Source organism: Orcinus orca, chromosome 7 (assembly GCF_937001465.1).
Source record: "Orcinus orca chromosome 7, mOrcOrc1.1, whole genome shotgun sequence".
Lineage (NCBI taxonomy): Eukaryota > Metazoa > Chordata > Mammalia > Artiodactyla > Delphinidae > Orcinus > Orcinus orca.
The window spans coordinates 66,150,723-66,175,759 of NC_064565.1; the positions used below are offsets into that span (position 1 = coordinate 66,150,723).

Genomic DNA, 25,037 nt, shown 5'->3' on the forward strand with positions numbered 1-25,037 from the left:
GACAATTATTATTGTAACCTGAAAAGTCAGCATATTAAGAGCACACTCTGAGTAGGACATTGCAGGCCATTTTGCATCCTTGGCTCCCAATTACTAAATGTCAGTAACTTCCCCCTTAGTCTTTGTTCCAAGCAAAAATGGCCCCCCAAATTTCGAAACACCATCCATGTGTGGGGGGGAAGCGGGCAGAAAATGTTACCACTCCTGGTTGAGAACACTATGAAAACATACAAATACAATTAATAAATGAATATTGGTTATTTAAACATTCTTTGGGTGTGCCATATCTTTCATTTAAATTAGTACTTCACATGCAAATAATTACAACAGAAGTAAATTAGTGTAATCAGAGTTTAAATAGCAATTTCATCTCTTCAGAATTGCTTTGCTTCTCATATGGGAAGAAATAATCCGAAAGGACACTTAGTTTACAAATGGCCAGCTCATGAAGCCACTTATACTAACATTGCAGAGTTAACCAATTTTCCCAACAGGTGAAGAATGTCCGGTGTTTCATCAAAGAATGATTACCTATGACTTTGACATTGATTGAGGCAGTTGCTGAGCCGAGCTTATTCTCCAGGGTAATGGTGTAAACTCCAGCATCTGCATGGACACTCTTGGGAACTTCAAGGTGTGCAGAGATGTGATCCTTCTTCATTGTTAATCTATCACTTGCTTTAACTTCTTTGCCATCTTTATGCCAGCTAACGGTTGGAACTGGGACAGCTCTGAAGGGAACAGGAATGCTTAATTTTTCACCTTCAATGACGACAATGTCATGAGTCTCCAGATCAATTGTTGGCTTGCCTGTAAGAGATAATCCAAAAGGGGGAAAAAAGGGTGTGTCAAAATGCAGTGCACGAGTAAAGCCTACTTTATTAATTATAAAAAGAAACTGTTCTTACAGTCTGGGTCTTTGGCAACCACGTTTTCGGAGATTTCAGATGGCTCACTGACACCAACAGCATTGACGGCTCTCACTCTCAGAACATACTCCTTGTCGGGCACAACACCTTCTTCAACCTTGAATTTCAAGTCTTTTATTGGGCGAGAATTAACTCGCATCCATTTCTCAGTGCCTACTGGACACATTTCAACATGGTATCCTATAATAGGACTTCCACCATTTTTCTCTGGAGGCTTCCAAGCAATGGCAATATGCTTTCTCCCAGCATCAGTCACATGCAGATCAAGGGGAGGTGAAGGAGGACCTGAAAAGAGAGTGAAACATTCACATCCACAGTCTCATCATCAAGCTCTAGACAATATCCTTCGTATAATCAACACTACTTACTTGTTGGATCTTCAATTTTCAGGATTTCTGTAGGTTCGCTTGGGTGTCCAACTCCAGCTTCATTCTCTGCCCGAACCTGAAACTGGACCTCTGTTCCTTCAATGACATCAGTTACTTTAAAGTTACAGTCAGGTCCTGAGGTCTTTGCAGCTTTCACCCAACGGGTACCTAACTTTTCTTTCTTCTCAATGACATATCTGTTGAAATAACAAAGCATTTCGTGAGCATGAATAAAGAATTTTCAGCTGAATGTAAATTTTTCTTTATGGGTTAATTAAAATTCTACCTCTGTATTGGTCTTCCACCATCATTTTTAGGTGGTTCCCACTTCAGGTCAACGTGTCCTTTCGTCACATCAACCACTGTCAGAGCGTAGGGTGGTCCAGGGGTGGCTGAAAGCAAAATATTCAGTGGTTAGAAAAACCAGGGAGAAAAGTGACAATCCACTACAAATGGTGTCACGAAGATGAAGTTAGAGAGCATACTAAAGGTGTCTTTGGCCAGGACAGAGTCCTCGACTTCACAATAGTCACTCTGTCCTATGGCATTTTCTGCAGCAACTCGGAACACGTATAAAGAACCCTCGGTCAGTGGGGTCACTGTGCACTTGGTGTCCTTGACAGTTGTGTCCACTGTTTGCCAGCCTTTCCGCCTCACATCTCTCTTTTCCACAATGTAGTTGGTGATGGGCGACCCTCCATCTTTCTCAGGAACTGTCCACTTTAGGTCTGCTGTATTTTTTGTAATATTGATAACTTCAAGCCAGCGAGGTGGTGATGGGGGATCTGAAGGAAAAAAAAAATTCAATTTCTTATTGTCCAATATTCAGTCTTCACTAAATTTTCTAGTAGTCACTAAGAGATTAGATAGCAGGGATGAAATAATTAAGAGTGACTTACAAAGTTTCTCCCGGCAAAGCACAGAGTCACTGGGTTCGCTGGGTTCACTTTCGCCCGCCTTGTTCACAGCTCTAACTCGGAATGAGTATTCTTGCCCTTCCATGAGCCCTGGGAACAAATGCTCGGTGGTGGGAACCCCTTCGGCCACTCGGACCCAGTCCTCTGTTCCAGTCTTTAGCATTTCAATGACGTAAGAATCGATCTTTGCCCCTCCATCGTGTTCTGGCTTTGTCCAATTCAGCATTAATGATGTTTTGCCTACATCTTTCACGGTTGGTTTTCCAGGGGGCCATGGAGGATCTGCAAGCCAATGAAATGAAACCATTATTGAGGTTTGCCAAAAGGAATTAATATAAGCTTCAAAATAATCACAGAAAATATATGAATAATACCTATGGGATCCTTTATTAAGATTGGCTCAGTTGATCTGCTTGCTTTTCCAGGTCCAGCAAGATTATCAGCCAACACACGGAATCTGTATTTTTTCTTATTGGTAAGACCTTTCACTCTGAATTAGGAACAAAGTGTGAGTTGAATACCACGATAAGAAGGAGAAACCTCTGTTTATTTCACATAGAAGCAGCTAATTTATTTAAATTGTGAAAAACTGGTTTGGATATTTAACTGAAATATTTCAATATAAATTAAAAATTGCCTTTTAACTGTCACACACTTTAGATTTGGTCACATGTACCAATCTAATTATAATATCTATAATAATAATCATTACCATAATATACTAGAGGACCAAACACTTTGGAACTTCCAGACAGTTCATATTTTATGGTAAGAAATTAAGAAATGTGCCCTTCAATGGAATTTATATCATTTTTGAAATTATGTGGTAATAGAAAAGATAAGTAAAAATAATTTAAAATTTTATAGTAATATATAATCAGGTATAATCAAAAGGAATGCTAAAGAATGAAAATTTATATACACCACTTTTTTGACATCTTAATGGAGAGCTTGGGCGTACCTGTATGTTGTATCCTTTATTGGCATCTTATTGCATCTAACCCATTTATCAGTATCAGGATCTAATCTTTCAACCCAGTAACCCGTGATGGGGCTGCCACCGTCGTCATCTGGCTCACACCATGTGAGGGTCACTGCATCCTTAGTGATATCAGAAGGTTCTAGGCGAGTTGGAGGTCCAGGTGGATCTATAGACAGGATAATCGTATGTGTTATATGTCCTGTATATAAATATGACACCTAAATCCAACTTTGACACAAGTATCTTTTTTTTTTTTTTTTTAGCCACCTGATTAATGAGAAACTTACCAAACTGATATTTGGCTGTTATTGGAGTGGCCTGAACTGGCTCACCGACACCGTACATGTTTTCTGCAGCAACTCTGAAGATGTATTCTTTATTGGGTGTTAATTTGGTTGCCTTGAACTTTGTATCCTTGACAGTTGACGAGAGCTTGTGCCACATATCACTGTCGGTCGCTCTTCTCTCCACGACATAGTTTGTGATTTTAGATCCGCCGTCATCGCGTGGTGGGTTCCATGTGAGAAGACATGACTCGTTGGTCACTTCCATGATGTCTAAAGCAGCTGGGGGTCCAGGTTTATCTGTGGATGACAGTACACACTCAGAGAAAAGCATTTGTTTAATATGTTTTATTTTCAAAATTAGCTGGAACGAGTTTGCCCATTTTTAAAACGAGAGCCTCCCTTACCTAAGACGTTCACTTCTACCACAGCGGTGGCCCGACCACAGACGTTCGTGGCCTCGATAATGTATGTGCCACTGTCACTTCTCTTACTATCCACGATCGTCACTGTGGATTTTTTAGGAACGTTTTCAATGGTGATTCTTTTGTCCTGCTTCAGAAGCATATCAGCCTTTGTCCAGGTTACTTTAGGTTCAGGTTTGCCAGTTACAGTGGCAGGAAGTTCAATCTTAGTTCCTGCTTTTACAGTGAGACCCGCAAGGAGCTTCACGTCGAGGAAAATTTCTGGAGCCTCTGAATTGGAAAAGATTATTTACGATGTTACCAAATTTGGGCAGAATTAAAGTCAAAAGTCTGACTCATAAAGCAAAAACCAAAAGTAAGTACCCTGTGTGTCCACAGCCTGGATTTCTTCTGTGGGTTTGCTTGGCTTGCTAGCTCCTAGCCTGTTCAAGGCCTTCACGCGATAGGCATACCACTGGCCTTCTTCAAGACCTGTTACTTCCATTCTGTCAGAAAACAAAATAGGATATTTTACTTAATGCATTTAATCTGTTCCATTGTGTAGTATTCATAATATTTCCAAAATTCATACCCCTGGTATAATACTATCCTTTAAATTAATTCTGGATTGCTTCAACATTTTAACTAATGAAAACCTTGATTAAAGGGTAAGTTCAGCACTTTTAAAAATCAGACAGGCAGGGGCTTCCCTGGTGGCGCAGTGGTTGAGAGTCCACCTGCCAATGCAGGGGACACGGGTTTGTGCCCCGGTCCGGGAAGATCCCACGTGCCGCGTAGCGGCTGGGCCCGTGAGCCATGGCCACTGAGCCTGCGCGTCCAGAGCCTGTGCTCCGCAACGGGAGAGGCCACAGCAGTGAGAGGCCCACGTACCGCAAAAAAAAAAAAAAAGTCAGGCACACCAAGGAAGTTCTAAACTTAACATTTAGATTTTCCAAAAGAAAGCCCATTTTAGTAAGAGTAAATATTTACTTTTGTGCCAAATAATTTAAAAACTTACTTTGTTTCTGCAACTGGGTCTCCACAAGCGACCCATCGATCAGAACCACGTGGACATTTTTCAACTAGATATCCTTTGATGCGTGAACCACCATCATGTTTAGGTGGATCCCATGTTAGGAAGATGCTCTTGGCTGTTCGATCTCTCCACTTAATATTCTCTGGTGGGTCAGGTACCGCTATAGCATTTTAAAGAGAGAGTCAGTCTTAGATAGGCCATCTATGAAATCTCCATACTGCCAACCTGTGTCTTTCCCCCATAACTTCAACTCCAGGTCTAAAAGCAAAAACAGGTGGGAATTCCCTGGTGGTCCAGTGGTTAGGACTCTGTGCTTCCAGTGCAGGGTACATGGGTTCGATCCCTGGTCGGGGAGCTAAGATCCCACAAGCTGTGTGGCATGGCCAAATAAATAAATACATACATAAATAAAAATAAAAGCAAAAACAGGTAACAAGAGGCTACGTAAGAAAATATCAAGAATGTACTCACTTGCAGGAGCTGACATATTTACAGGTTCATCAACATATGCGGGTTCTCCAGGGCCACACTTGTTACGAGCACAGACTTTAAATAAATATTCTTTTCCTTGAACAAGATCAGCAACTGTGAATTCTAGGTTGCTCACAGAGTCTATAACCTGGGACAAAGCAATACAGTTAATAAACTGTTTTCCAAAAACTCTGCCTAAGTCAAAATATTTTTACCATGAGCAGAGTTACAAATGGAAGTTGTTTTGAATGCTAAGGATTATTCTTACGTTGATTTCATATTAAGGAAAAAATTGCAAAGTAAGACATAATAATATTTGACGCCTAATGTAAGGTGGAACTGCTTCATAGTTTGTACACATTAAAAAGTCGGCAGATAAGGTGTTGATTCTTTCTACCAGCTTGGTTATTAGAAATATGATAAATTAAGGTAAAAAACAGTAATGGTATAAACTGAGGAGAGAAAATGGCAGATTAGGCCAACTAAGGTAATTTAGTGGAGTGAGAAGAAGTATGACCACCAGGGAGTTAAGTACTTAGTGTCCTTAGAATGGCTTATAGCTTAAAAGGGCATATTGGATACTTATCAGGTACCAACTGAGTAGGTAAGTTTTGTTTTATTTTTTAATAAACCTAGTTGAAAATCTGGTAAGGCTCACAAAATGAGGCAATTACACCAAATCTTGGTTGAACTACCTCAGGAAGCATTAGCATCAATACATTTTAAAAAGTTTTAGGTACTTTTTCAGCAAGGTAAAGGTAAAAACATAAAAACTTTGCAAGGCATCTCGACATTTCGGGATTTCCCCCACTCTCTTTTCTGTAGTTGCTGCTCAAAACTCACTTTAGTCCATGTTTTCCGGCTGACTTCTCGCTTTTCAACAACATATCCGGTTAATGGACTTCCTCCATCATCATCTGGTGGTTCCCAAGTCAAATGTACTGAGTCCTGGGTTATCTCACCGAATTTCAGTTCTTTGGGTGCACTTGGGCGAGCTGGTAAAAAAAAAATGCAGTCAGAAGTCATTAATAGCTTGAACCAATATTTGTTAATACTGTCAAATCACCTTAGATCACAAAAGTTTCGTTCCTTACCAATTACACTGACATCAATCTCCCCAGAAATTGCTTTCACACGATTTTCTAACTTCAGCATGTAAATGCCCTTGTCTGGACGTTCACTTGGAGAAATGATAAGCTCAGCATAGGCAGATAGGGTTTTCATTTTCACACGGTCTCCTGCTTCTAGTACTTTATCTCCAAAAGACCAGGTAGCAGTTGGCCTTGGATAGCCTGTACTTGGAACCAGGATCTTGATAGGATTTGGCACAATAACTTCCAGGCCATCTTTAAATGCACTTAAATCCATTGTTGGTTCAACTACCAAAAAGAAAACTTAATGAGTTTCCAGTACTGTATTTAAATCCCTGGTACCCCAAAGTAGCTATGTGCTATTCCCACATCTAAAAATAAAATATCCATTTACCAAATGCATCATCAGCAGTTAGAGGACCAAGAATTTCAGATGGATCTGAAACACCAGCTTCATTTTCTGCAGATACTCGATATAAATATTTATTTCCTTTTTGTAATCCAGTAACCTAAAATTATGAATCAATATTTGTAAAATACATATACGTTTAAGTCCATGATCATTTACCGACTATTTATTTTAGATACACATGCCCTACCTTGTAAGTCAGTTCGGGGACAAGTTTCTTATTGCAACGAATCCAATTATCTTTTCCTTCTTCACATCGTTCTATTATATAGCCCAATATTGGGCCTCCTCCATCTTTCAGAGGAGGTTCCCATGTGACCTGAACTGATGACTGAGTCTGATCTGAGGAGTTTAGGTTCACAGGAGGACTTGGTCTCTCTGGATTGGAAGAAAGAGTTGGAGCATACCATTTAATTCAGTGACAGCTTATTAAGATAATGCTGTAATCATTTCTATCATCCCCATATTCACTGGATACAAGCAGGCCCAGTCTGGATTTCTACAATTTTGTTCAAATTTTTCTGATGTTCTTTTCATTAACTTCTGTTTAATTTGATTTATTTTAATCGATAAGCTTAATTTCTTGATTAAATGGATTACTTATTTCCCTTTTTTTGATGGACTCACCAATCGGATCAGCAACTTTGATGAAGGGTGTGGCTGCACTTGGTTTTCCAACTCCAATTCGGTTTTGGGCCCTAACCCGGAAACTGTACTCCTGTCCTTCCACCACATCAGTGACAGTTGCAGACAGTTCTTCAGCTCTTACTGTCATGGCAGTTTCCCATCTGATAGAAGTCTTGTCCCTTAATTCAATGACGTAGTTTGTGATCTCGGCACCTCCATCATACTCTGGTGGTTCCCATGTCAATGAGACACCAAATCTGTTCACATCAGTGATCGTTACATTCAAAGGAGGGCCTGGAACATCTGGATATCCAGAAAACACGGGCTTTAGGTTATCTCAGGGATAAAAGCAAAGATAAGCTAGTTTACAATTTACTTAAAAACTTCTTACCATATTTACTCCTTGCTTCTACAGGACTGTCAGTTTCTACTGGTTCACCAGTGCCGACTCTGTTTCTTGCGCTCACACGGAATAGGTACTCAACTCCTCCTTTTTGTAGTCTAGTGACAGTAAACTCACAACTATCTGCACGGTCAGTGGCCAGAACCCAGGTCTTTCTCTTGATGTCACGTCTTTCAACAACATAACCTATGATTTTGCTTCCACCATCAGTTAATGGTTCTTCCCAAGCGAGGCTCACTTCACCATCAAATGTTTCTGTCACTTCTAAGTTACGTACTGGCCCAGGAACATCTGGAATTCACATATACATTTTTTTTTTTTTAGTGTGTTATCACGCTTTTAGTTGTGCTTTGCCAATAAAGTCCAAGTGACTCAAGGGCTTACCTATAACTTGTAAATTGATGAATGCTTCTGCTTTTCCATGTTTGTTCTGAAGCACAATTTTATACCTTCCTTTGTCTCCTTTCTTGGCTTCTGAAATTCTGAAAGAAGTCTGTTCAGCTGTAGTATCAACAGTTTTTGAAGATAGAGGTTCATTTTCTTTAAACCACTCAGCTTCTGCCTTGGGGTAGGCATCATAGGGCACCACCATGGTCAGAGGCTGGCCAACATCAACCACCAGGTTTTGGTCAGCTGTCTTGATTTTAGGTGCGGCTAGTGAGAAAAATAAAATGTGAATGCTTTTGAGTTATTTATTGTAGTCCAGCTATGCCATAGCTTCTTTACTATGCATTTGTTAGCAAATACTGGTTACATGTCACAGTAACTTTACAGGAGAGAACACTAGCTGACTTAGAGTTCTCACGGCTTATTTTGCAAATTATCAGACTCTGAAGAATAGAGGACTAAGTATGATATGAAACCAAACATCTCCATTCTTTGCCAATAATAATAACAGAGGCCTGAATATAGTGCACAGAACATGTTTTTGGTTTTTTGTTTTTTATATAAAATAGGCACCTCATACTTAGTTCAAGATAAACCAGATAAACTTGTTCTTACGCACAAGAGGTACATTAATGGCTCTTTCAAACTGCTAACCTCTAAGGATGTCTTGGAAGCTTGGGTCAGGATGAGAACAGACCTAAGAGGCCCCACAGGGATTTGGAAAGTAGAAAAGAATGGGCCTGTCTCTAGGTCTGGGTTTGCTGGGAAGACTCTCAGGGCAATAGGTTAATTCTAGGAGTTAACGAACAGCTGCCATGTGCCAGGAGCTGTGCAAGATTATCGCATGTAAAGAGCAATGCTATCAATTTCCTCTTACTCAGGACACTTGGTGGTAAGAGGAATTAGAATAGTTAACATGTGGACAAGGCTTAATCGGAATAAAAAGCTTTCACAAACATTTTCTCATTAATTAACTGTGAAATCTGAAACCTACCCAGTATCTGTGGTATTGTAAGGATGTTTGAAAATAAAAGAAAGGGACTTACCTGCCAGTTCAAGCTTAGCTCTGGCTTCTTTGTCTTTGGCAATAAATCTGTATTCACCCTGGTCACGGGGCTTAATGTCACAGACCTGTAGCCTGTGTATCTTTCCTTCACTCATCATCTGGTGTTTATCACCCTGGACAATAATCATGTTGTTTTTTAGCCACTGGACTTCCACCTTATCTTTGTTGAGCTCAGCTAAAAAGACAACATCAGTACCAGGGGCTTCAAGGATGTCTTGGGGAGGCCTGATGATCTCAACAGGGATTTCTGAAAAGAAAATGTGAAATAAATACAAACATGTTTGTATTGGGATTAACAACATTTAAAAACGTACTAGAATTAAAAATTGTCCTTTCACTTAATACGTACCTTCCACAAAGAGTCTAGCTCGAGACCTCCTGTCTTCTACTCCACAAGCATATTCACATTCATCATCCAGCCTGCAGTCTTTTATAATGAGTCTATGTGTTCTGCCATCTTTTTCAAATTTGTATCTAAAAGAAGAGATTGAATTATTGGTTAGCTTGCATAATGACCACTAAATTGGCAAACTTGTATATATAGCTACAGAAATAGAGACTGAGAAGCTCTCACGTACTTTTTGCCTTCTTTGATTTCTCTCCCGTTTCTGTACCATTTTACATTTGCTTTCTCTCTGGAGAGCTGGCAGGAGAAGACAGCATCGTCAAACTCAGTGACTGTCTGGTCTTCCAAGTGTTCCACAAATTCTGTAGGGGCTTCTATGATGAGAAGTTCAGCAACAGATTTATCTTGTCCAGCAGTGACAATGTATTCACCTTCATCTGGGAAGCCACAGTCTTTAATGATTAGAGAGTGCTTATATTTATCAATTCTGTATAAAACACGGTTGTCAAAAGCCACCTCTTCTCCGTTTTTGGTCCAGTTCAGTGTTACATTGAGACGGTTCACCTTGCACCAGAATGTGACAGATTTCTTCTCCATTGTTTCAATATCTTTAAGAGGCTCAGTGATCCTAAGGTCTTCCTCTGTTGGAAAGGAGAAGAAGAGTGTTGATTTTAATTGTTTTCATCATAGAAATTGATTTTTTAAATCTCTAATGTCAAATAAGTGACTTACCTTCTACAATTAGATTGGCTGCACTCTTAACATTTTCACCTCTGTGATTGGTCAGAGACACATTATAGTTGGCTTGATCATCTAATTGTGCACCTCTGATTCTGAGGGTGTAGACCAGGTCTTTTTGGAGAATAATGTATTTTGAACTATCAAATATGGCTTCTTCATTTCTGAACCATTTGGCTTTGGCACCTTCGGTATTGACCTCACAGTTAAAGACAGCTTCTTGTTGTTCCTTCACACGGGTGTTCTTCAGAGGAACTATGATCCTGAGTTTTTCTGAAAGCAATCAACAAGATTTTGTAGTATGAAGAAGTACTAATGTGGTAGATGCAAATATAAGTAAATCCAAGAAGCACAAACAAACTTACCAATTACTGTCAGGTGAGCTGCTGCTCTGGCAGCCCCAGCCATGACTACATAAGTGCCCATATCTTGTAATGTGGCATCTTTCACAACTAGGATCCTCTTTTTGCCATCAGCAATTATGTCATATTTATCTCCAGATTCAAGTGTCTTATCATCTCTCTTCCACTGGACTGCAAAGCTTTCCTTTGATAGAGAGCAGACAAATTCAGCCTTTTCTCCTTCAAGTATTTCAACGTTTTGAGGCTTTGAGATAAATTCAGCAGCAAGTTCTGGAAAGAAAAAGTTGCAAGATATTGAAAAATTAAGCATTTGTACCTTACATGCAACAGGTATGATTTTCTTAAAATACAATAGTATTCACTGTAATTTTCATACCATGAACTTTGACTTTGCCATCGGTTCGAGAACTTGGGAGTCGGCAGTTGTAGTTGCCAGTGTCTTCCAGGTGAGCATTCTGAATGGTCAGGATTCTCTTTCGTCCAACAGTAAGTGTTTCATATCTTCCTGTTTCAATGATCTCTTCATCCCCTTTGTACCAAATTACTTCTGCTCCGGGCTTGGAGACTTCACAAACCAGTTTTACAGTGTCTGTTTCACTAACTTCAATGTTGGTAAGATTTTTTGTAAAGACAGCTTCTTCTTCTGCAAGAAGAATTAAAAACAAAAAACACTGAATTAAACTGGAATTTTTTTTTTTCCCCAACACATGTACTCCTGCAAAGAAAGACTTCATTCCTACCCAGGACTGTCAGCATGCCGGAAGTTCGCGCTGTCCTTACTTCACAGGAATATTCTGCTTCATCAGCCACTAGACATTTGTTGACGACAAGAATGCGGACTGCTCCCTTAGATATGATGTCATATTTTTTGCCCTTTTTAATTTCAGCACCATCTTTAAACCACTGAACCTATATTTAAGATAAAAAAAATACCTTTATCAGTTCTGTTGTCCCTTCACATGTGTGTCCTTAAGAGGAACTATGATCCTAAGCTTTTCTAAAAGCAGTCAATAAGACTTTACATTATGAAGAAGAACCAAAGTGGTAAATATAACCAAACCCCAAAAAACAAGAACTGCTTCAATTATTAAGTGAGCAGCTGTGATACTATTATCAGTTATTAAAAATAATGGGATCATGTATTAGAGCCGTAGAGGGCCTTGGATTTCATGCAGACCAACTCCTTTGTTTTCCAGGACTCAAAGTTGACTCACCAATGGTAGTTAATGGCAACCAGGAGCACTGAGTCGAGACATATGAAATTGCTGATATTTGATTGTTTTTTTTTTATTTGATTGTTTTTAACCTAAGAAAACATCAATTTCTTATGGTTCAAATTAATAATATCTAAATCTCCTGATTGCAAGTCCAGTGTTTTTCAAGTAATAGCAAACGAATAATAGTAATACTAAAAAGAAAACAATTAAATCAAGTATGTATCTCACACTAAAGTAATAATCATTGATCTAAAAGTAAAGTGATGACTAGAGAGAGGTTTGATTCATTTTTTTTGTTTGTTTTTTTCATTTTGGTCAGACCAAAAGTAAACAAAGTTATCAGAAAACACAAGTTAGCAACCACACAATCACAGACCTTGGCATTTTCTCGGGAAATTTCACACTCAAACCGAGCCATTTCTTTTTCTTTAACTTGAAGATCGGTGAGTGGTCTTAAGAAGTCCACATGAGGAGCTGTAAGAGAAGGTCATCAGAATTCAGAATGAGGTTTCTAGAAATTCCCTCGGACATACTGTGGTGCTTTTGCAGGCTTTTTCGTATTAGCAGGCTACAGCTGATTTGGAAATCACTTGGAGCTGCCATTCAGTTGTGATACTTTGCATTTTACATATCTCTTAGTTTTCATAAAATTATGTGGCATAATATATGTCCAACTAATTCTTGCTATCTATCTATCTATCTATCGCCAGCTCAGTTCTGAATGAAAGCTGGAGGAAATATCTTCATTGATACTTCTCCAGAGTTGAAAGTTGATATCGTCAAAGGAATCACCAGTAGCAAAGAATCGTTATCTTATTTAAGGCAGGCAGCATAATCTTTGAGAAATTAGAAGAATTCAATGATAGTGCAGCTTGAAAAGCTATGATCAGTCTTGTCTATGGCTAAGAGACATGAGTTTGCAATTGAAATCACATACATTCAGCTTTTTTGGTGTGTGTCAGCTTCAAAGAGGTCACGTATAAGTCAGGTATAAAGTCCATTAGTGTGACAAAACAACATGCTTTGAATGGAAGGGTGATTTTTTTTTTAAATCTCTGGTTTCATTTATCTCCAGAATTAAGTTGGTGGATATATAGGATTGGAGAGCTGCCCACATGCCCTTCCTTCTTTCAGGGTTCCTTGTGAGTCCTTCCCAAGATGCCCTTTCTTGATCAATGAAATTCTGGGACACAAGTGCTGGCTAATAGGCTTGAAGATATGCTCATTGTTGCTGAGCCTTCTTAGAATAGAGATAAAGTAGGTAACAAAAGGAAGAAGGAGACCCAAGAAGCTATTCTGTCATAAGCGAAAGCAGAACAGCCACAAAGTGGAAAGAATAAAACAGACCAAGATGCATGGAAGCACAGTCAAAGCCACTATGAGCTGTTGACAGATGGGACGCAACTAAACCAATAGCAAATACTGCACAAAAATAAAGACACTAAAATATTATTGCTGGACAAATGAATGAATGAAAAAAAATGAGCTAGCATGTGGCATTCTGAAAAAAGACGTTTTATTTTCCACCAGAGGAAGAAGTAGTGCTAAAAACCATTAGTGCTCTCTTCATTTATAGGACTCAAGGGATACAGGCTTCTCTCCATCTTCTTTTCCATTCTTATTCTCAGAGACAGCATTATGTGAATGGGCTTTATCATATTACAGCAGACCTCTAGTGTGCTCCTATTCAGACTGAAATTTCATGATCATTTTCTAGTGGTTCCTCATATCTGAAAATTCATTTTTTTTCCAAGTGGCAATGGCTTTCCTTTCCTTTTTCTTTTTTTATGACACCCTTCTTGTCTTTTTAAATTCAATTTGTCCTCATCTGTATTGAGATATTCCTGCAGTAGGCTTACCCCATGTAGACAAAGAGCACATCTCTCACTACTCAGTGACAAGCATAGCAAAAAGTGATCACTCTGCCCTTCTCAGACCAGATGTAGTGGAAGGACCTCTCTTTTTTTTAAACACATAAAATATCATGTTACGTCAGTATCGATACTGTAAGTTGCCAAGAAATGTGGTTAGGCCAAGAAGGGCATGCAAAAAAGTGGGTTTTTTTTTTGTTGTTGTCATCAAAGAGTTGCAAGTGAAAAGTGCTGTGTAAGAAGAATACTTACGCACGACATTCAGGTTACAGGAAGTCTTAAAATCCTTAGCATCACAAGTGTATGTTTTAATATCCTCTGGGGTGCAGCCGTGTATAATAAGTTTCCTGACCCTGCCATCAGCAACAATTTCATACTTCTTGCTTTTGAGAATTTCTGTCCCATTTTTGAACCATTTCACCTTAGCATTTTCTCGGGATACTTCACACTCCAATACTGCAGTGGCTTCCTCTTCGACCGTCTGGTCCTCAAGAGGTTTAGTAAATTCAACTGGGGGTTCTGAAAGAATCATACTAATTAGCCAAGGCATTTCTCCTTTCCTTCTCCAAGAGTTTCAGCACCTCCTCAATTTTCCTCTTGTATCTTGAGGGCTTTTCTGTTTTTAAGTTTCATTTGTAAGTTTTGATTCCACTCAGATGTTTTCGTCTAATAATGATGTTTCATCATTATTTTTATATACAGAGGAAAAGCATTTTGAGAATATGAAACATCAAGGAAATAATAGCCATCTCTTGGTTAAGAGAGTGATAGATACCTATTGATAATAATTCTTCCTCCAGCAGTTTTTTAAATGCAGTAAAAACAGTGGGGATGGAAAAAGGAAGTAAAACCTATTCTAGCCAATTTTGGCTCTTTTTTTTTAGTAGTCTGTGAACTATTTTGTTAAGCAAAAAGTAAAATTAGACTTTCTGATATTTGGTGAATTTTAATGATCTGTGGTATTTACCACATACAGATAGTTGAGAGTTGGCATTATTTATGAACCTCTGCATTATACATGTTTTAAAAAATAAGCCATGTGATTACCTTTCACGAAGAGGTTGGCTTGCGTTTTGAAATCTTTTGCTACTAGTTGGACTTCTCCAGCATCTTCTAACTTTACATCCCGCAGAGTAAGTGTATGAACTCTTCCTTCTGAACGTGTGACCACCTTTTTTTGAAAAAAAAAAAAAAGGTGCAGTTTAAGAATATATGCATGGTAATTAAATTTATCATGGTGATCATTTTGAAATCTACAGAAATATAGAATCACTATGTTATGTACCAGGAACTAATATAGTGTTATAGGTCAATTATACTTCAAAAACAAACAAACTCACAGAAGAAGAGATCAGATCTGTGTTTTCTGGGGGTGGGGGGTAAGGATGGGGGTTCATTGGATGAAGGCAGTCAAAAGGTAGAAACTTCTATTTATAAGATAAATAAGTACTAGTGATGTAATGTACAACATGATAGATATAATTAACACTGCTCTATGTTACATATGAAAGTTGTTAAGAGGGTAAATCCTAAGAGTTCTCATCATAGGAAAAAATTTTTTTTCTATATCTTTAATAATCTATATGAGATAATGGATGTTCACGAAACATTATGGTAATTATTTCATGATATACGTAAGTCACATCATTGTGCTGTACACCTTAAACTTATACAGTGCTGTACGTCAATTATATATCAATAAAACTGGAAGAAAAAAATATATGAAATGGCATTACTATATATATAGGTATGTGTGTGTGTGTGTATATATATATATATATTTTGGTGCATTTAGTTCATTCAGGTAAACAGTTTGAAATAGTGCTCTGCAAGTTGTTTTATAATCATTTGTATAGCATATGTGTATTTGAAAATAATTCTAACCAATAGTTTGGAATCTTTTAAGGAAATTTTAGGCTTTTATAGTTTCTCAGTTACCTTTACATAGTTACTAGGAGGACTTTTATGTTGAAATGCCTAGGCAAGTTTATATGTGTGTATTTATATGTATACATATATATTTGCCTCCATTGTGCTGCTGGGTTTATATATATAAAGGAAGAACTTAGAATAGCTAAATCATGAAAGGAAGGGGGAAAAAATGATTGCATATAGTAAGTTGAAAGTAAACTTATGTTCTAAATGCAAGGTGTTTGCCTTGCAATGAGCTGGAATTCTTCCCATTTATTTTAGCAATTAAAATTATTTCGCAAGCCAATTAAACTGTGATTAAAATAATTTGTACAATTTCTTAATTTTGTTCAAAAACACAAATGAAGATGTTGCCTCTTCTTCCCTTTCATGTATTTGTACCTCATGACTGGTAAAATCAGGTATCAGGCAAGGCTACAATTGTTCACATAGCAGTGAACATATGGATAAAGGAACTTCAGAACTAGTTAAAACAGGAGACCACTGTGATCTTAGAATATCAAGACAAATGCTGCCATTACCGTTAATATTTGGATGATAAATTCTTGTTGTAAATGCAACCTTAGGTGGTTTGAAGGGGTATAGACTGTAGGAAAATGAATTGTCAAAAAGAATACACTGCCTTGGGCTTCCCTGGTGGTGCAGTGGTTAAGAATCCACCTGCCAATGCAGGGGACACAGGTTCGTGCCCTGGTTCGGGAAGATCCCACATGCCGCGGAGCAACTAGGACCGTGTGTCACAACTACTGAGCCTGCACTCTAGAGCCCACAAGCTGCAACTACTGAAGCCCGCGCGCCTAGAGCCCAAGCTCCGCAACAAGAGAAGCCACTGCAATGAGAAGCCCGCACACCTCAACAGGGTGTAGCCCCCGCTCGCTGCAACTAGAGAAGGCCACACGCAGCAACGAAGACCCAATGCAGCCAAAAATAAATAATAAATAAATAAATTAATTAAAGAACAAAAAAAGAATACACTGCCTTGATATGGGCTGCCTTTAGGTCCCATAACTGTGGCATGTGCAACTGAAAATCAGGCTACAGACAGGGCCATCCTGACAGTAAATTATAAGACAATTGGAGGTTCTTCTAGTTCTACCATCCCAAATTCCATAAGACACTGTGCCCTGTCATACAGATCGACTTTGCTTCAGAGTTCACTTACAGTTAAGAATAATGTCAAAATTTTTCAGCAGTGGAACTGTTTATTATGCTAGTGTAAAAAAAAGAGTCGGGAATAAAATTTCATATAAAGGTTTTTCCTTAGTGAAGAGCTGGGCATGGTTATTAATATAACTACCTTAATAATTGAGAAAGCCAAAAACATAATAAGGGAAAATAAGTAGGAGAAGGTAATTAAGATATGTCATAGGAACACAGCTACTTATTCAAGGACATGGTGCTTGAATGGGAGAAAAATTGTTTCTGTGATGACGTTTCAATATAAATTTTGAATTTAAAATTTGGACTGTAATTTAGGGCTATTTTAAAACGTATATCAGGTTCTAATCCACCAACAGATATGTCTTATCTGCTAACATGTTGTTTTATCATTGAAATTCCTCTGAGGCTACTCTAGAATATTCTGTTACTCAGAACACAGTGGTTCTTAGGAAATAGCTCATATACAGTATACACTGATTATGTTAAGGGGCAAAAAACTAACAGCTACCTTATAAATAAAAATAAAACAATAATATGAATGCTGAAGATTTTGTGGTAGATTATGTAAAGATAATGTTAGAGATTATTCCTTTAAAATACTGTTAACTTATAATGGAAGCATATTACTATAATACAATAGGCATTATGACTGTGACCAAGCTATTAAAGTTTAAATACAAAATTCTCAATGGCCATTTAGGACTTAGCAGTCTTTTCCTGGACTGATGGCCAAAGGGGGTAGAAAAACCACAACTCATTTCTGAAATTTTCTCTTTTGATCTTCTATTCTAATAATGTGTTTTTGTTTGGTTACAGAATGTTTAGCCTCCAAAAACTATACCAAAGTGAAGATGAAAGGCCTGAATTAAATTGATAATAGCTAGTTTGTTCTGATAGACTTAATTTAAACAAAACCTGCAAAATGTAGTAAAATGACTTTATTTCACAGTTTATATTTCAGTTCTTTATAAAAAGAGACTTTCAATAATATACGAGCAAGTTCACAAAAGGCTGAAGTATTTTAGGTGGCTAAAGTAAAAGATTAAAATTCCTATGCCAAGAGAGACACAAAAAGGCCCAACAGAATTATAGTAAGGTGATCCTTTCTAACCTGAGAAAAAAGTTCCGTGACAATAAGATAAATGCGTGTGTGTGTGTGTGTGTGTGTGTGTGTGTGTGTGTGTGTGTGTGTATTTTAGTAAAAGAAATGTAACTCAGATTTTTAGGAGTCTACATTTTAATTTAAAATAGCATAGTTTTTATATACACTACTATAAATAAAATAGATAACTAATAATGACCTGTATAGCACAGGGAACTCTACTCAATACTCCGTAATGGCCTATATGGAAAAGGAATCTAAAAAAGAGTGGATATATGTATGTGTATAACAGATTCACTTTGCTGTACACCTGAAACTAACACAACATGCTAAATCAACTATACTTCAATAAAAATTAAAAAAAGTAAAAAATAAAATAAAATAGTACAGTTTTTACATTAGAAATAATGACTGATCTTTAATAAAAGCTCTTAATTTGAGCAAAAAATATTTAGTAGCAGAAGAATAATATCATTTGTCCTTAAGCAGTGTTCCTTTATTCAAATCATGTCTTTATAGATCTAGAAAGGATTTTGAAGTCAACCAAGTCTCTGCCTTTAGACATGAAAGCAGTTAAACCACACTTAATTGGACAAATGTATATTTTTCAAAAGCAAACTTGAAGGTGGAGATGCCTCCATCACCCAGGTCAGTATTTAGAAGACCTCACGGTGAGGACAGTTTCCTCATATCAAACTTAATTCTCTTGCTGCAATTTGAACATATGGCTGCTTTTTCTATTCTTGATAACAAAGGAGATCAACTGGTCATTATTGTCAGTATAGCAGGCAGATTTTATCTCTCAGATGACTGTTAACTGAATCACCCTTCAATCACTTTGGCAGAATACTAGTTTTTTGTTTGTTTGTTTGAGAGCAGTTGTTCAAAGGCATTTTCCTTCTAATACTTTAATCAAAGTTGTGGCTCTTTGTTAAACTGAATCCCTTTTAAATTACGTTCCTATAATTCTTAACAGCTTGATTTAAACTGAGAGCTTGATGCCACATTTGATACTCTTTCTAAAAATATTGAAAAAAAACTGACAGAGAACAATGAAATGCCCTGTCCTTTCTTTCCAACCCACGTTGGGCATTTTCTATAATTTTATTTCAAGAATTCAAAATTAATGGTGAATTATAAAGATAATTTAGACACACACATTGTCTTAGGGGGCAAAATACAGAGCTCAATTTGGGTAAACTGTATTTTGGGCCTATCAGAATAATCACTCTGGTTTTTACTTACGGGTGAAATTTGGGGTAACACCGGAAGCTAGTTATTCCCTAAAACTTCTTAAAGTATATTTGCTCATACATGTGGGTAATCACAGAGCCCTTCTTTCTTGCCAGCACCATCCGTTGCACTTTAAATAGTCCACTTGCATTCCAGAATTGGCACAGCTCAAAGCACTTGAGGGTTAAAAATAGCTTTGGAGAAATGCTTGAAGAGCAGATATCTGCCCAGAAGTTATCTCAACTACTTGATCCACTGCCTGAAATGGAATTTCCATCCTCTCCTCTTAATCTTCTAATATGCAGAACACTAGATAGCATGGAGAGAATTAGCCATAAAACTTAAATCTGTACCCTCGTTAGCACGCATCGAATCAGAAAGCCTTTTTGATCCTTCCTGTCTTTCGATGAATTAAACTATCACTGATAGCTAATGAGCGTTTGCCTTTTCTTCAAAAACCTAAAACTTGATCGTACGTAAAATGTTAATTTCCATTTCAGTAAAAATATCATCAGGTTAAACCCAACAAAAATGAGAAGAATCTGCTTTACAATTTCAGCAGAAATCAGGCTTGAGTAGGGAAAAGAAAGGGAAAGGGAGACGGATGTAGGGAAGCAAAGAACAAGGAACACACACGTGAGGATGAAAGAACTGAGGGAAAAGGAAGAGCAAGGCAAGGCAACCGCACTCCTGCTTCTTACCTTATCGCTGGGCTCTAGTTTCTTCCCTCTGAGGTACCATTCCACGGGGATATCCTCATAAGACAGCTCGCAGTGGAAGGTGGCTGTTTCTCCTGCAGTCACTGTGACATCCTTCAGAGGCCTCAGAAGACCAATGACTCGTGCTTTGCGAGAGGAAGGAAAAAGCTTTGGGTGACTCATTTTGTAATTCCAAAAGGATAAATACAGATTTAGTTATTAATCTCCCTGGTTGCTTTCTTCAAGAAGGAAAGAGCCACAGGACTGCCCACTGTTCTCACTCCCATGTGAACGTGGCCCCTTGGTGCCCAGAAGGGGAGAGCTAGTGGCCTGAGAGTGGGTATCTGTAGGGGCCCTTTCGTTCTGATATATACAAGGTCAGCAGGAAATTAGTGCTGCATCTGTCTCTGTGCCGGGCGTCAAGTTCCTCTTGCTACGGAAGGTATGCGACTTCCAAAATAACCAAGCCTCTGATTGGGAGAGGACAAGGGCCGCTCAATGTCATAGCCTGCCCAACCCATAAACACTTTTGCACCTTCCAAAAATGTTAGCCTGAAATGAGTCTGAAATGCCCACACAGCAAAGTTTTTCTTTATGGTGCTATACTTGTACAGCCACTTGAAGGATTTCTTTAAGGGTCTTTAAGTGTTCTGAGTTAGATTCTTTTTCTATGAATATCTACTTTGAGTGAAAGAATTACGAAGTGGGAGATTCTGACTTAATTTTCTTTTGTTCAAATGGCAAGGTCAGTGAAATTTCCAAAACTTTAGAATCTGAACCACAGTTGTATGAGGATGACAAAAAGTAAGTACAAGAAAGCCAGTTTCTATACTTTAATAATGTTTTCTAATTAATTGAATAAATCCAATTAATTTCACTCACATCCATTTGCTGCAGAACTATACAATTTGTTTTCAGCAGAAACACATAACACTTACGTTTTACTCGGAGGTGGGCACTAGATTTAACATTGGCAGCTTGGAAATCTACCCCACCGGTCTGGTCCAGTCGGCAGTTGTGCAAAATAAGGAAGTGCATTTTGCCTTCTTCCTTGATCTCACACTCCTGTACCCAAAGAAAGAAAAGTTTTCGTAGGAAGTCATCTTCTTTGGTATTTTTTTCTGAGGATATAATATCTTAATTAAAGGAATTTACAAATAACTGGTGAGGCGACTATATAATTTTGAGTTTTGTGAAAGAAAGCTAACAAATATTATTCATGAAGGCAGTGTTTATTTTAGCCACATCATTTTGAACCAACTAGCAGCATCACAGAATATCTACAGCCTCATACCACTATGCTGGATCAAAAATACTGCAAGTGTACCTGTCCAAGCCCATTCATAGACCCTAATAGCTCTCTTTGGTTTGAGGTCTGGTAAAGAACCTGATATGTTTTAAATGCCTTGCATGCAGTCTGACTTTTCTCCTGTCCTTTTCTATTTCATACAGCTCCTCTAGGTGTTGACAAGTTCAGAAATAGCCTTACAGGTGTTTGGAGTAGTGCCTCTCCCTTGAGTTTCCAGTTGGCGTGGATATCATCTTCCGAGATTTCGGTTTCAAAGCGGGCCGTCTCAGTCTCCATCACCTCCACGCTGTACAGGGGTCGCACCAGTTTAATTTCCCGATCTAGAAAAAGTGCAGGGTCAGCATGTGTCATTGGCCTCTGGCAGAAATAACTCCAACAGCTTCAAGAGTGAAACTCGTCGAAATTTCCTTACCCTCAATCTCAAGCTTTCCTGAGGTCTTATCTGTCCCACAGTCACAGGTGTACTGTCCAATATCTGATTTCAAGGCTTTCTTTAGGATTAGCATGCGCTTCTTGCCATCTGCCTTAATAACAGCATTTTTAGATGGCTTTATCTCCTGTCCATCTTTAAACCATTTCACCGGTGCATCTGCTTTGCTAATTTCACACTGCAGAATCACTTCACTTTTCTCTGTGCCAGTGTAATCTTGAAGCTTTCCTGTAAAGTATGGATCTCCCTCTGCAAGTAAAGTATAAGTGAAAAAATTTTATTAACCACTTAAGGAGATGACAGTCTCTTGGAAAGTTTAAGGGGCAGCTCACAGAGGTCTGGGTATGTTTAGAAATTGCACCATGCTTCCACAAACATTTAACATGTTTATGTTCAAAAGTTCTCTAAAAGTTAGAAACAGAATCAGTGCCTGGGATTTATCAAAATCTAATCCATCTATATTATATTTTGAAGTATTTTATTAACAGTAGTTTGAAAGATACAATGAAATTTAGCTTCAAACCTAATTATGTGTTCCTTCATTATTCAGATGAATTTTTAATTTCTTAGCAAATCTCTTAGGCCTCGTTTACCTGTAAGCTTTCAGATTCACATTATTAGTCTTTCTTATATCAATTGTTTGCCTTTGATAGTTTCTATATATGTTAGACTTTATATATAATCTGCCTAATATTAAGGGCCCAGGAAAAACAATGAGCTTTATTAATGTAAGTTCTGTGATTCCTAGGGACTTGAAAAACATTTTTCTGAAATAATTTTGATAAAGTGAGGGGAGAAGAAGTGTTTATATTCCTATTTTAAACATGACAGGGCTCAATAATTAACTGAGTTTTAATTCTGATTTGAGATGGCTATTTTGAGAGCCAGAGCCTATCCCTTTAAAATCCTCATATTTTTAGGTAAAAACATTTGAGAAACAAGCCTAGTAATATATGTGATAGGTGTTCTTAAGGATAGGTGTTGCTTTCATGCAATATAACCCTTGAAAGAATTTTATATAGTAGATACTCCACAAAGTTCTGATGAATTGAATGCAATAAAATTAAATTGAAAAAAAAAGCACCTACCTAGCACAGTGAGTTTGGCTTCTGAACTTAAACCCATAGCTTCTACTTTAATTTGAGAGGTGTCATCAATAGAGAGGTCTCTGAATGTGATGGAATGGGTTTTCCCCTCATCATGCATTGAGACCAACTTGGTGGTATGCAGGCGCTGGTCGTTCTTGAACCAGCGAACACGAATGTTATCATGGGACAGCTCCACAGTAAACACAGCACTTTCCCTCTCTTTGGCTGTTACATCCTTGAGTGGGGTGAGGAATTTGAGTCGGATTCCTATCAAGAAAAAAAAAAAAAAAACCCTTATTAATTCCAGTCCTTAAAGGAGGATATATAAAAGCAAAAAAAAAAAAAAAAAAAAAAGCAATTAAAGTTGGCCTATCTGATAAAACTGTTTACCTTCAATGATCAGTTTGCCACTTGTGTGCTTATCTTCAGCTTCAAATATGTATTTTGCTTCATCTTCAAAAGCAGCAGATTTGATCACCAGCGAATGCCTAGTGCCATCCTTAATAAGCTCAGTTTTGTCATCACCTGTGATTTCCTGGGTTCCTTTCAGCCAACGGTATGTTTTGGGCTCCCTGGATACTTCACACTCAAACTTAGCCTCATCTTTCTCAAAGACTTTAACATCACTGAGAGGCGTGATGAAGATAAGTGGCAATTCTGAAAAAAGAAGAGGGTGTGAATGAAGCCAGAATATGATTCCATTCATCAATTCTGGGCCCCATAAGGAAGCCTGGCAAAGAAAATACAGAAGGGTGGCTGGCAGGTGGAGTGTACCTTTCACTTTCAGATTGGCTGCAGATTTAGCGTTGGCGGCTTGGAAGGAGACCTCGCCTGTCATATCCAGCTGGCAGTTATAAAGGACCAGAATATGCTTCTTCCCGTCTTCAATGATTTCACAGTCCTGTTTGGAGTGAGGTTAGGAGGAAAGAGAAAGGAGAACATCATTTTCATCACTGGTTATCCCTGCAAATAATCAAGAGCTTTCATACCAGAAATGTATCATTTCTCACCAACAACCAAGCAAGCCCCCCACCTGTGTGATCAGATCATTGTGACTTACAGGGGAAGCAGTTAAAGGCTCTCCTTTTAATTTCCACTGGCCATGGACATCTGGTTCAGAAAGTTCGACTTCAAAGCGAGCTGTTTCACCCACAAACACTTCTACTCCATACAGAGGTTTTTCCACTTTTATTAGTTGGGCTGAAATTATACAGACTTTTGTTCGAATGACTGAACAAATAAACTGCAGGTTCAGATAGGGTACATTTAAAAATTTTACGCAACTCACCCTCAACAGTGACATTTGCTTTTGTCTTGTCTGTGCCACAGTCACACATGTATTCGCCTTTGTCTTTCAGTTTTGCCTGTTTGATTTTTAAGATGCGGCGCAGGCCATCTGCCTTGATAGAGTATTTGGGTGAAGGTACAATCTCTTCCCCGTCTTTAAACCATTTCACTGGCACATCTTTGCTCACTTCACACTTCAGAATAATCTCATCCTTCTCGACTCCAGTCTTATCATGTAATTTCATAGTGAAGTAGGGATCGGCCTCTGTAAAAGACATTCAGCAGATGATCAGAAGAACGTGAAAATGAAAGGTAATTAAAGAGTTACAGGTTGCAAAATGTTTAACTATTACCCACTCCCACCATCCAAAAACTGGCTCTTTGGTTATAGTTGGTCATATATACCTAAGACCTTCAGATTTGCTGTGGAGCTCAGGTCCTTAACCTGAGCTTTGATCTGGGATATATCATCCGCTGTCACTTCTCTCATTTCCAGCTTGTGAAGCTTGCCCTCTGATGAGATGAGTACAGTTCTGCTTGTGTGGAGTTTGACATCATTTTTGAACCAGACGACGTGCATTTTTTCATGAGAAAGTTCACAGACAAAAGTTGCTGTTTCACCTTCTTTCACTGTTTGATCTTCAAGAGGTGATATGAATTTCAATCTTATACCTGCAATGCAAGGTAATAGGCTCAGAAATACAATTTAGTTCAGAAATATTCCACTCTAATCTGTCTGGTAGAAAGAATCTCTTTCACATGGCATTTATTGAGTCACCTTTTCAAATGAAGCTCTCCTCCATTAAAAAAAAAATTAAGGGGGCTGTTTTGATGGCAATGTGAAAATAAAGTCATGGGGCCGATGGTCACTTACAGCTGTTAGAACTTG

The 25,037-nt window shown here is 38.2% G+C and overlaps 1 protein-coding gene across 1 annotated transcript in view; it reads right to left on the reverse strand.

Moving 5' to 3' along the window:
- The window catches only part of TTN (titin), a 281,341-nt gene that overhangs the window by 84,748 nt on the left and 171,556 nt on the right, over window positions 1-25,037 (reverse strand). The window contains exons 180-219 of the mRNA XM_049712583.1: window positions 24,554-24,820; window positions 24,150-24,413; window positions 23,922-24,061; window positions 23,636-23,762; window positions 23,252-23,518; window positions 22,862-23,128; window positions 21,756-22,022; window positions 21,524-21,663; window positions 20,973-21,099; window positions 20,038-20,180; window positions 14,956-15,079; window positions 14,161-14,427; window positions 12,414-12,511; window positions 11,561-11,729; window positions 11,197-11,463; window positions 10,824-11,090; window positions 10,453-10,731; window positions 9,953-10,361; window positions 9,724-9,848; window positions 9,355-9,621; window positions 8,306-8,575; window positions 7,910-8,212; window positions 7,519-7,821; window positions 7,082-7,269; window positions 6,877-6,991; window positions 6,486-6,770; window positions 6,235-6,386; window positions 5,392-5,539; window positions 4,903-5,080; window positions 4,269-4,390; window positions 3,888-4,175; window positions 3,484-3,780; window positions 3,176-3,362; window positions 2,589-2,704; window positions 2,197-2,496; window positions 1,783-2,082; window positions 1,584-1,689; window positions 1,298-1,494; window positions 909-1,214; window positions 532-810 (exon numbers count right to left, since the gene is read on the reverse strand). Of these exons, the coding sequence (XP_049568540.1) occupies window positions 532-810; window positions 909-1,214; window positions 1,298-1,494; window positions 1,584-1,689; window positions 1,783-2,082; window positions 2,197-2,496; window positions 2,589-2,704; window positions 3,176-3,362; window positions 3,484-3,780; window positions 3,888-4,175; window positions 4,269-4,390; window positions 4,903-5,080; window positions 5,392-5,539; window positions 6,235-6,386; window positions 6,486-6,770; window positions 6,877-6,991; window positions 7,082-7,269; window positions 7,519-7,821; window positions 7,910-8,212; window positions 8,306-8,575; window positions 9,355-9,621; window positions 9,724-9,848; window positions 9,953-10,361; window positions 10,453-10,731; window positions 10,824-11,090; window positions 11,197-11,463; window positions 11,561-11,729; window positions 12,414-12,511; window positions 14,161-14,427; window positions 14,956-15,079; window positions 20,038-20,180; window positions 20,973-21,099; window positions 21,524-21,663; window positions 21,756-22,022; window positions 22,862-23,128; window positions 23,252-23,518; window positions 23,636-23,762; window positions 23,922-24,061; window positions 24,150-24,413; window positions 24,554-24,820 (8,721 nt within the window). The remainder of the gene's footprint in view (window positions 1-531; window positions 811-908; window positions 1,215-1,297; window positions 1,495-1,583; window positions 1,690-1,782; window positions 2,083-2,196; window positions 2,497-2,588; window positions 2,705-3,175; window positions 3,363-3,483; window positions 3,781-3,887; window positions 4,176-4,268; window positions 4,391-4,902; window positions 5,081-5,391; window positions 5,540-6,234; window positions 6,387-6,485; window positions 6,771-6,876; window positions 6,992-7,081; window positions 7,270-7,518; window positions 7,822-7,909; window positions 8,213-8,305; window positions 8,576-9,354; window positions 9,622-9,723; window positions 9,849-9,952; window positions 10,362-10,452; window positions 10,732-10,823; window positions 11,091-11,196; window positions 11,464-11,560; window positions 11,730-12,413; window positions 12,512-14,160; window positions 14,428-14,955; window positions 15,080-20,037; window positions 20,181-20,972; window positions 21,100-21,523; window positions 21,664-21,755; window positions 22,023-22,861; window positions 23,129-23,251; window positions 23,519-23,635; window positions 23,763-23,921; window positions 24,062-24,149; window positions 24,414-24,553; window positions 24,821-25,037) is intronic.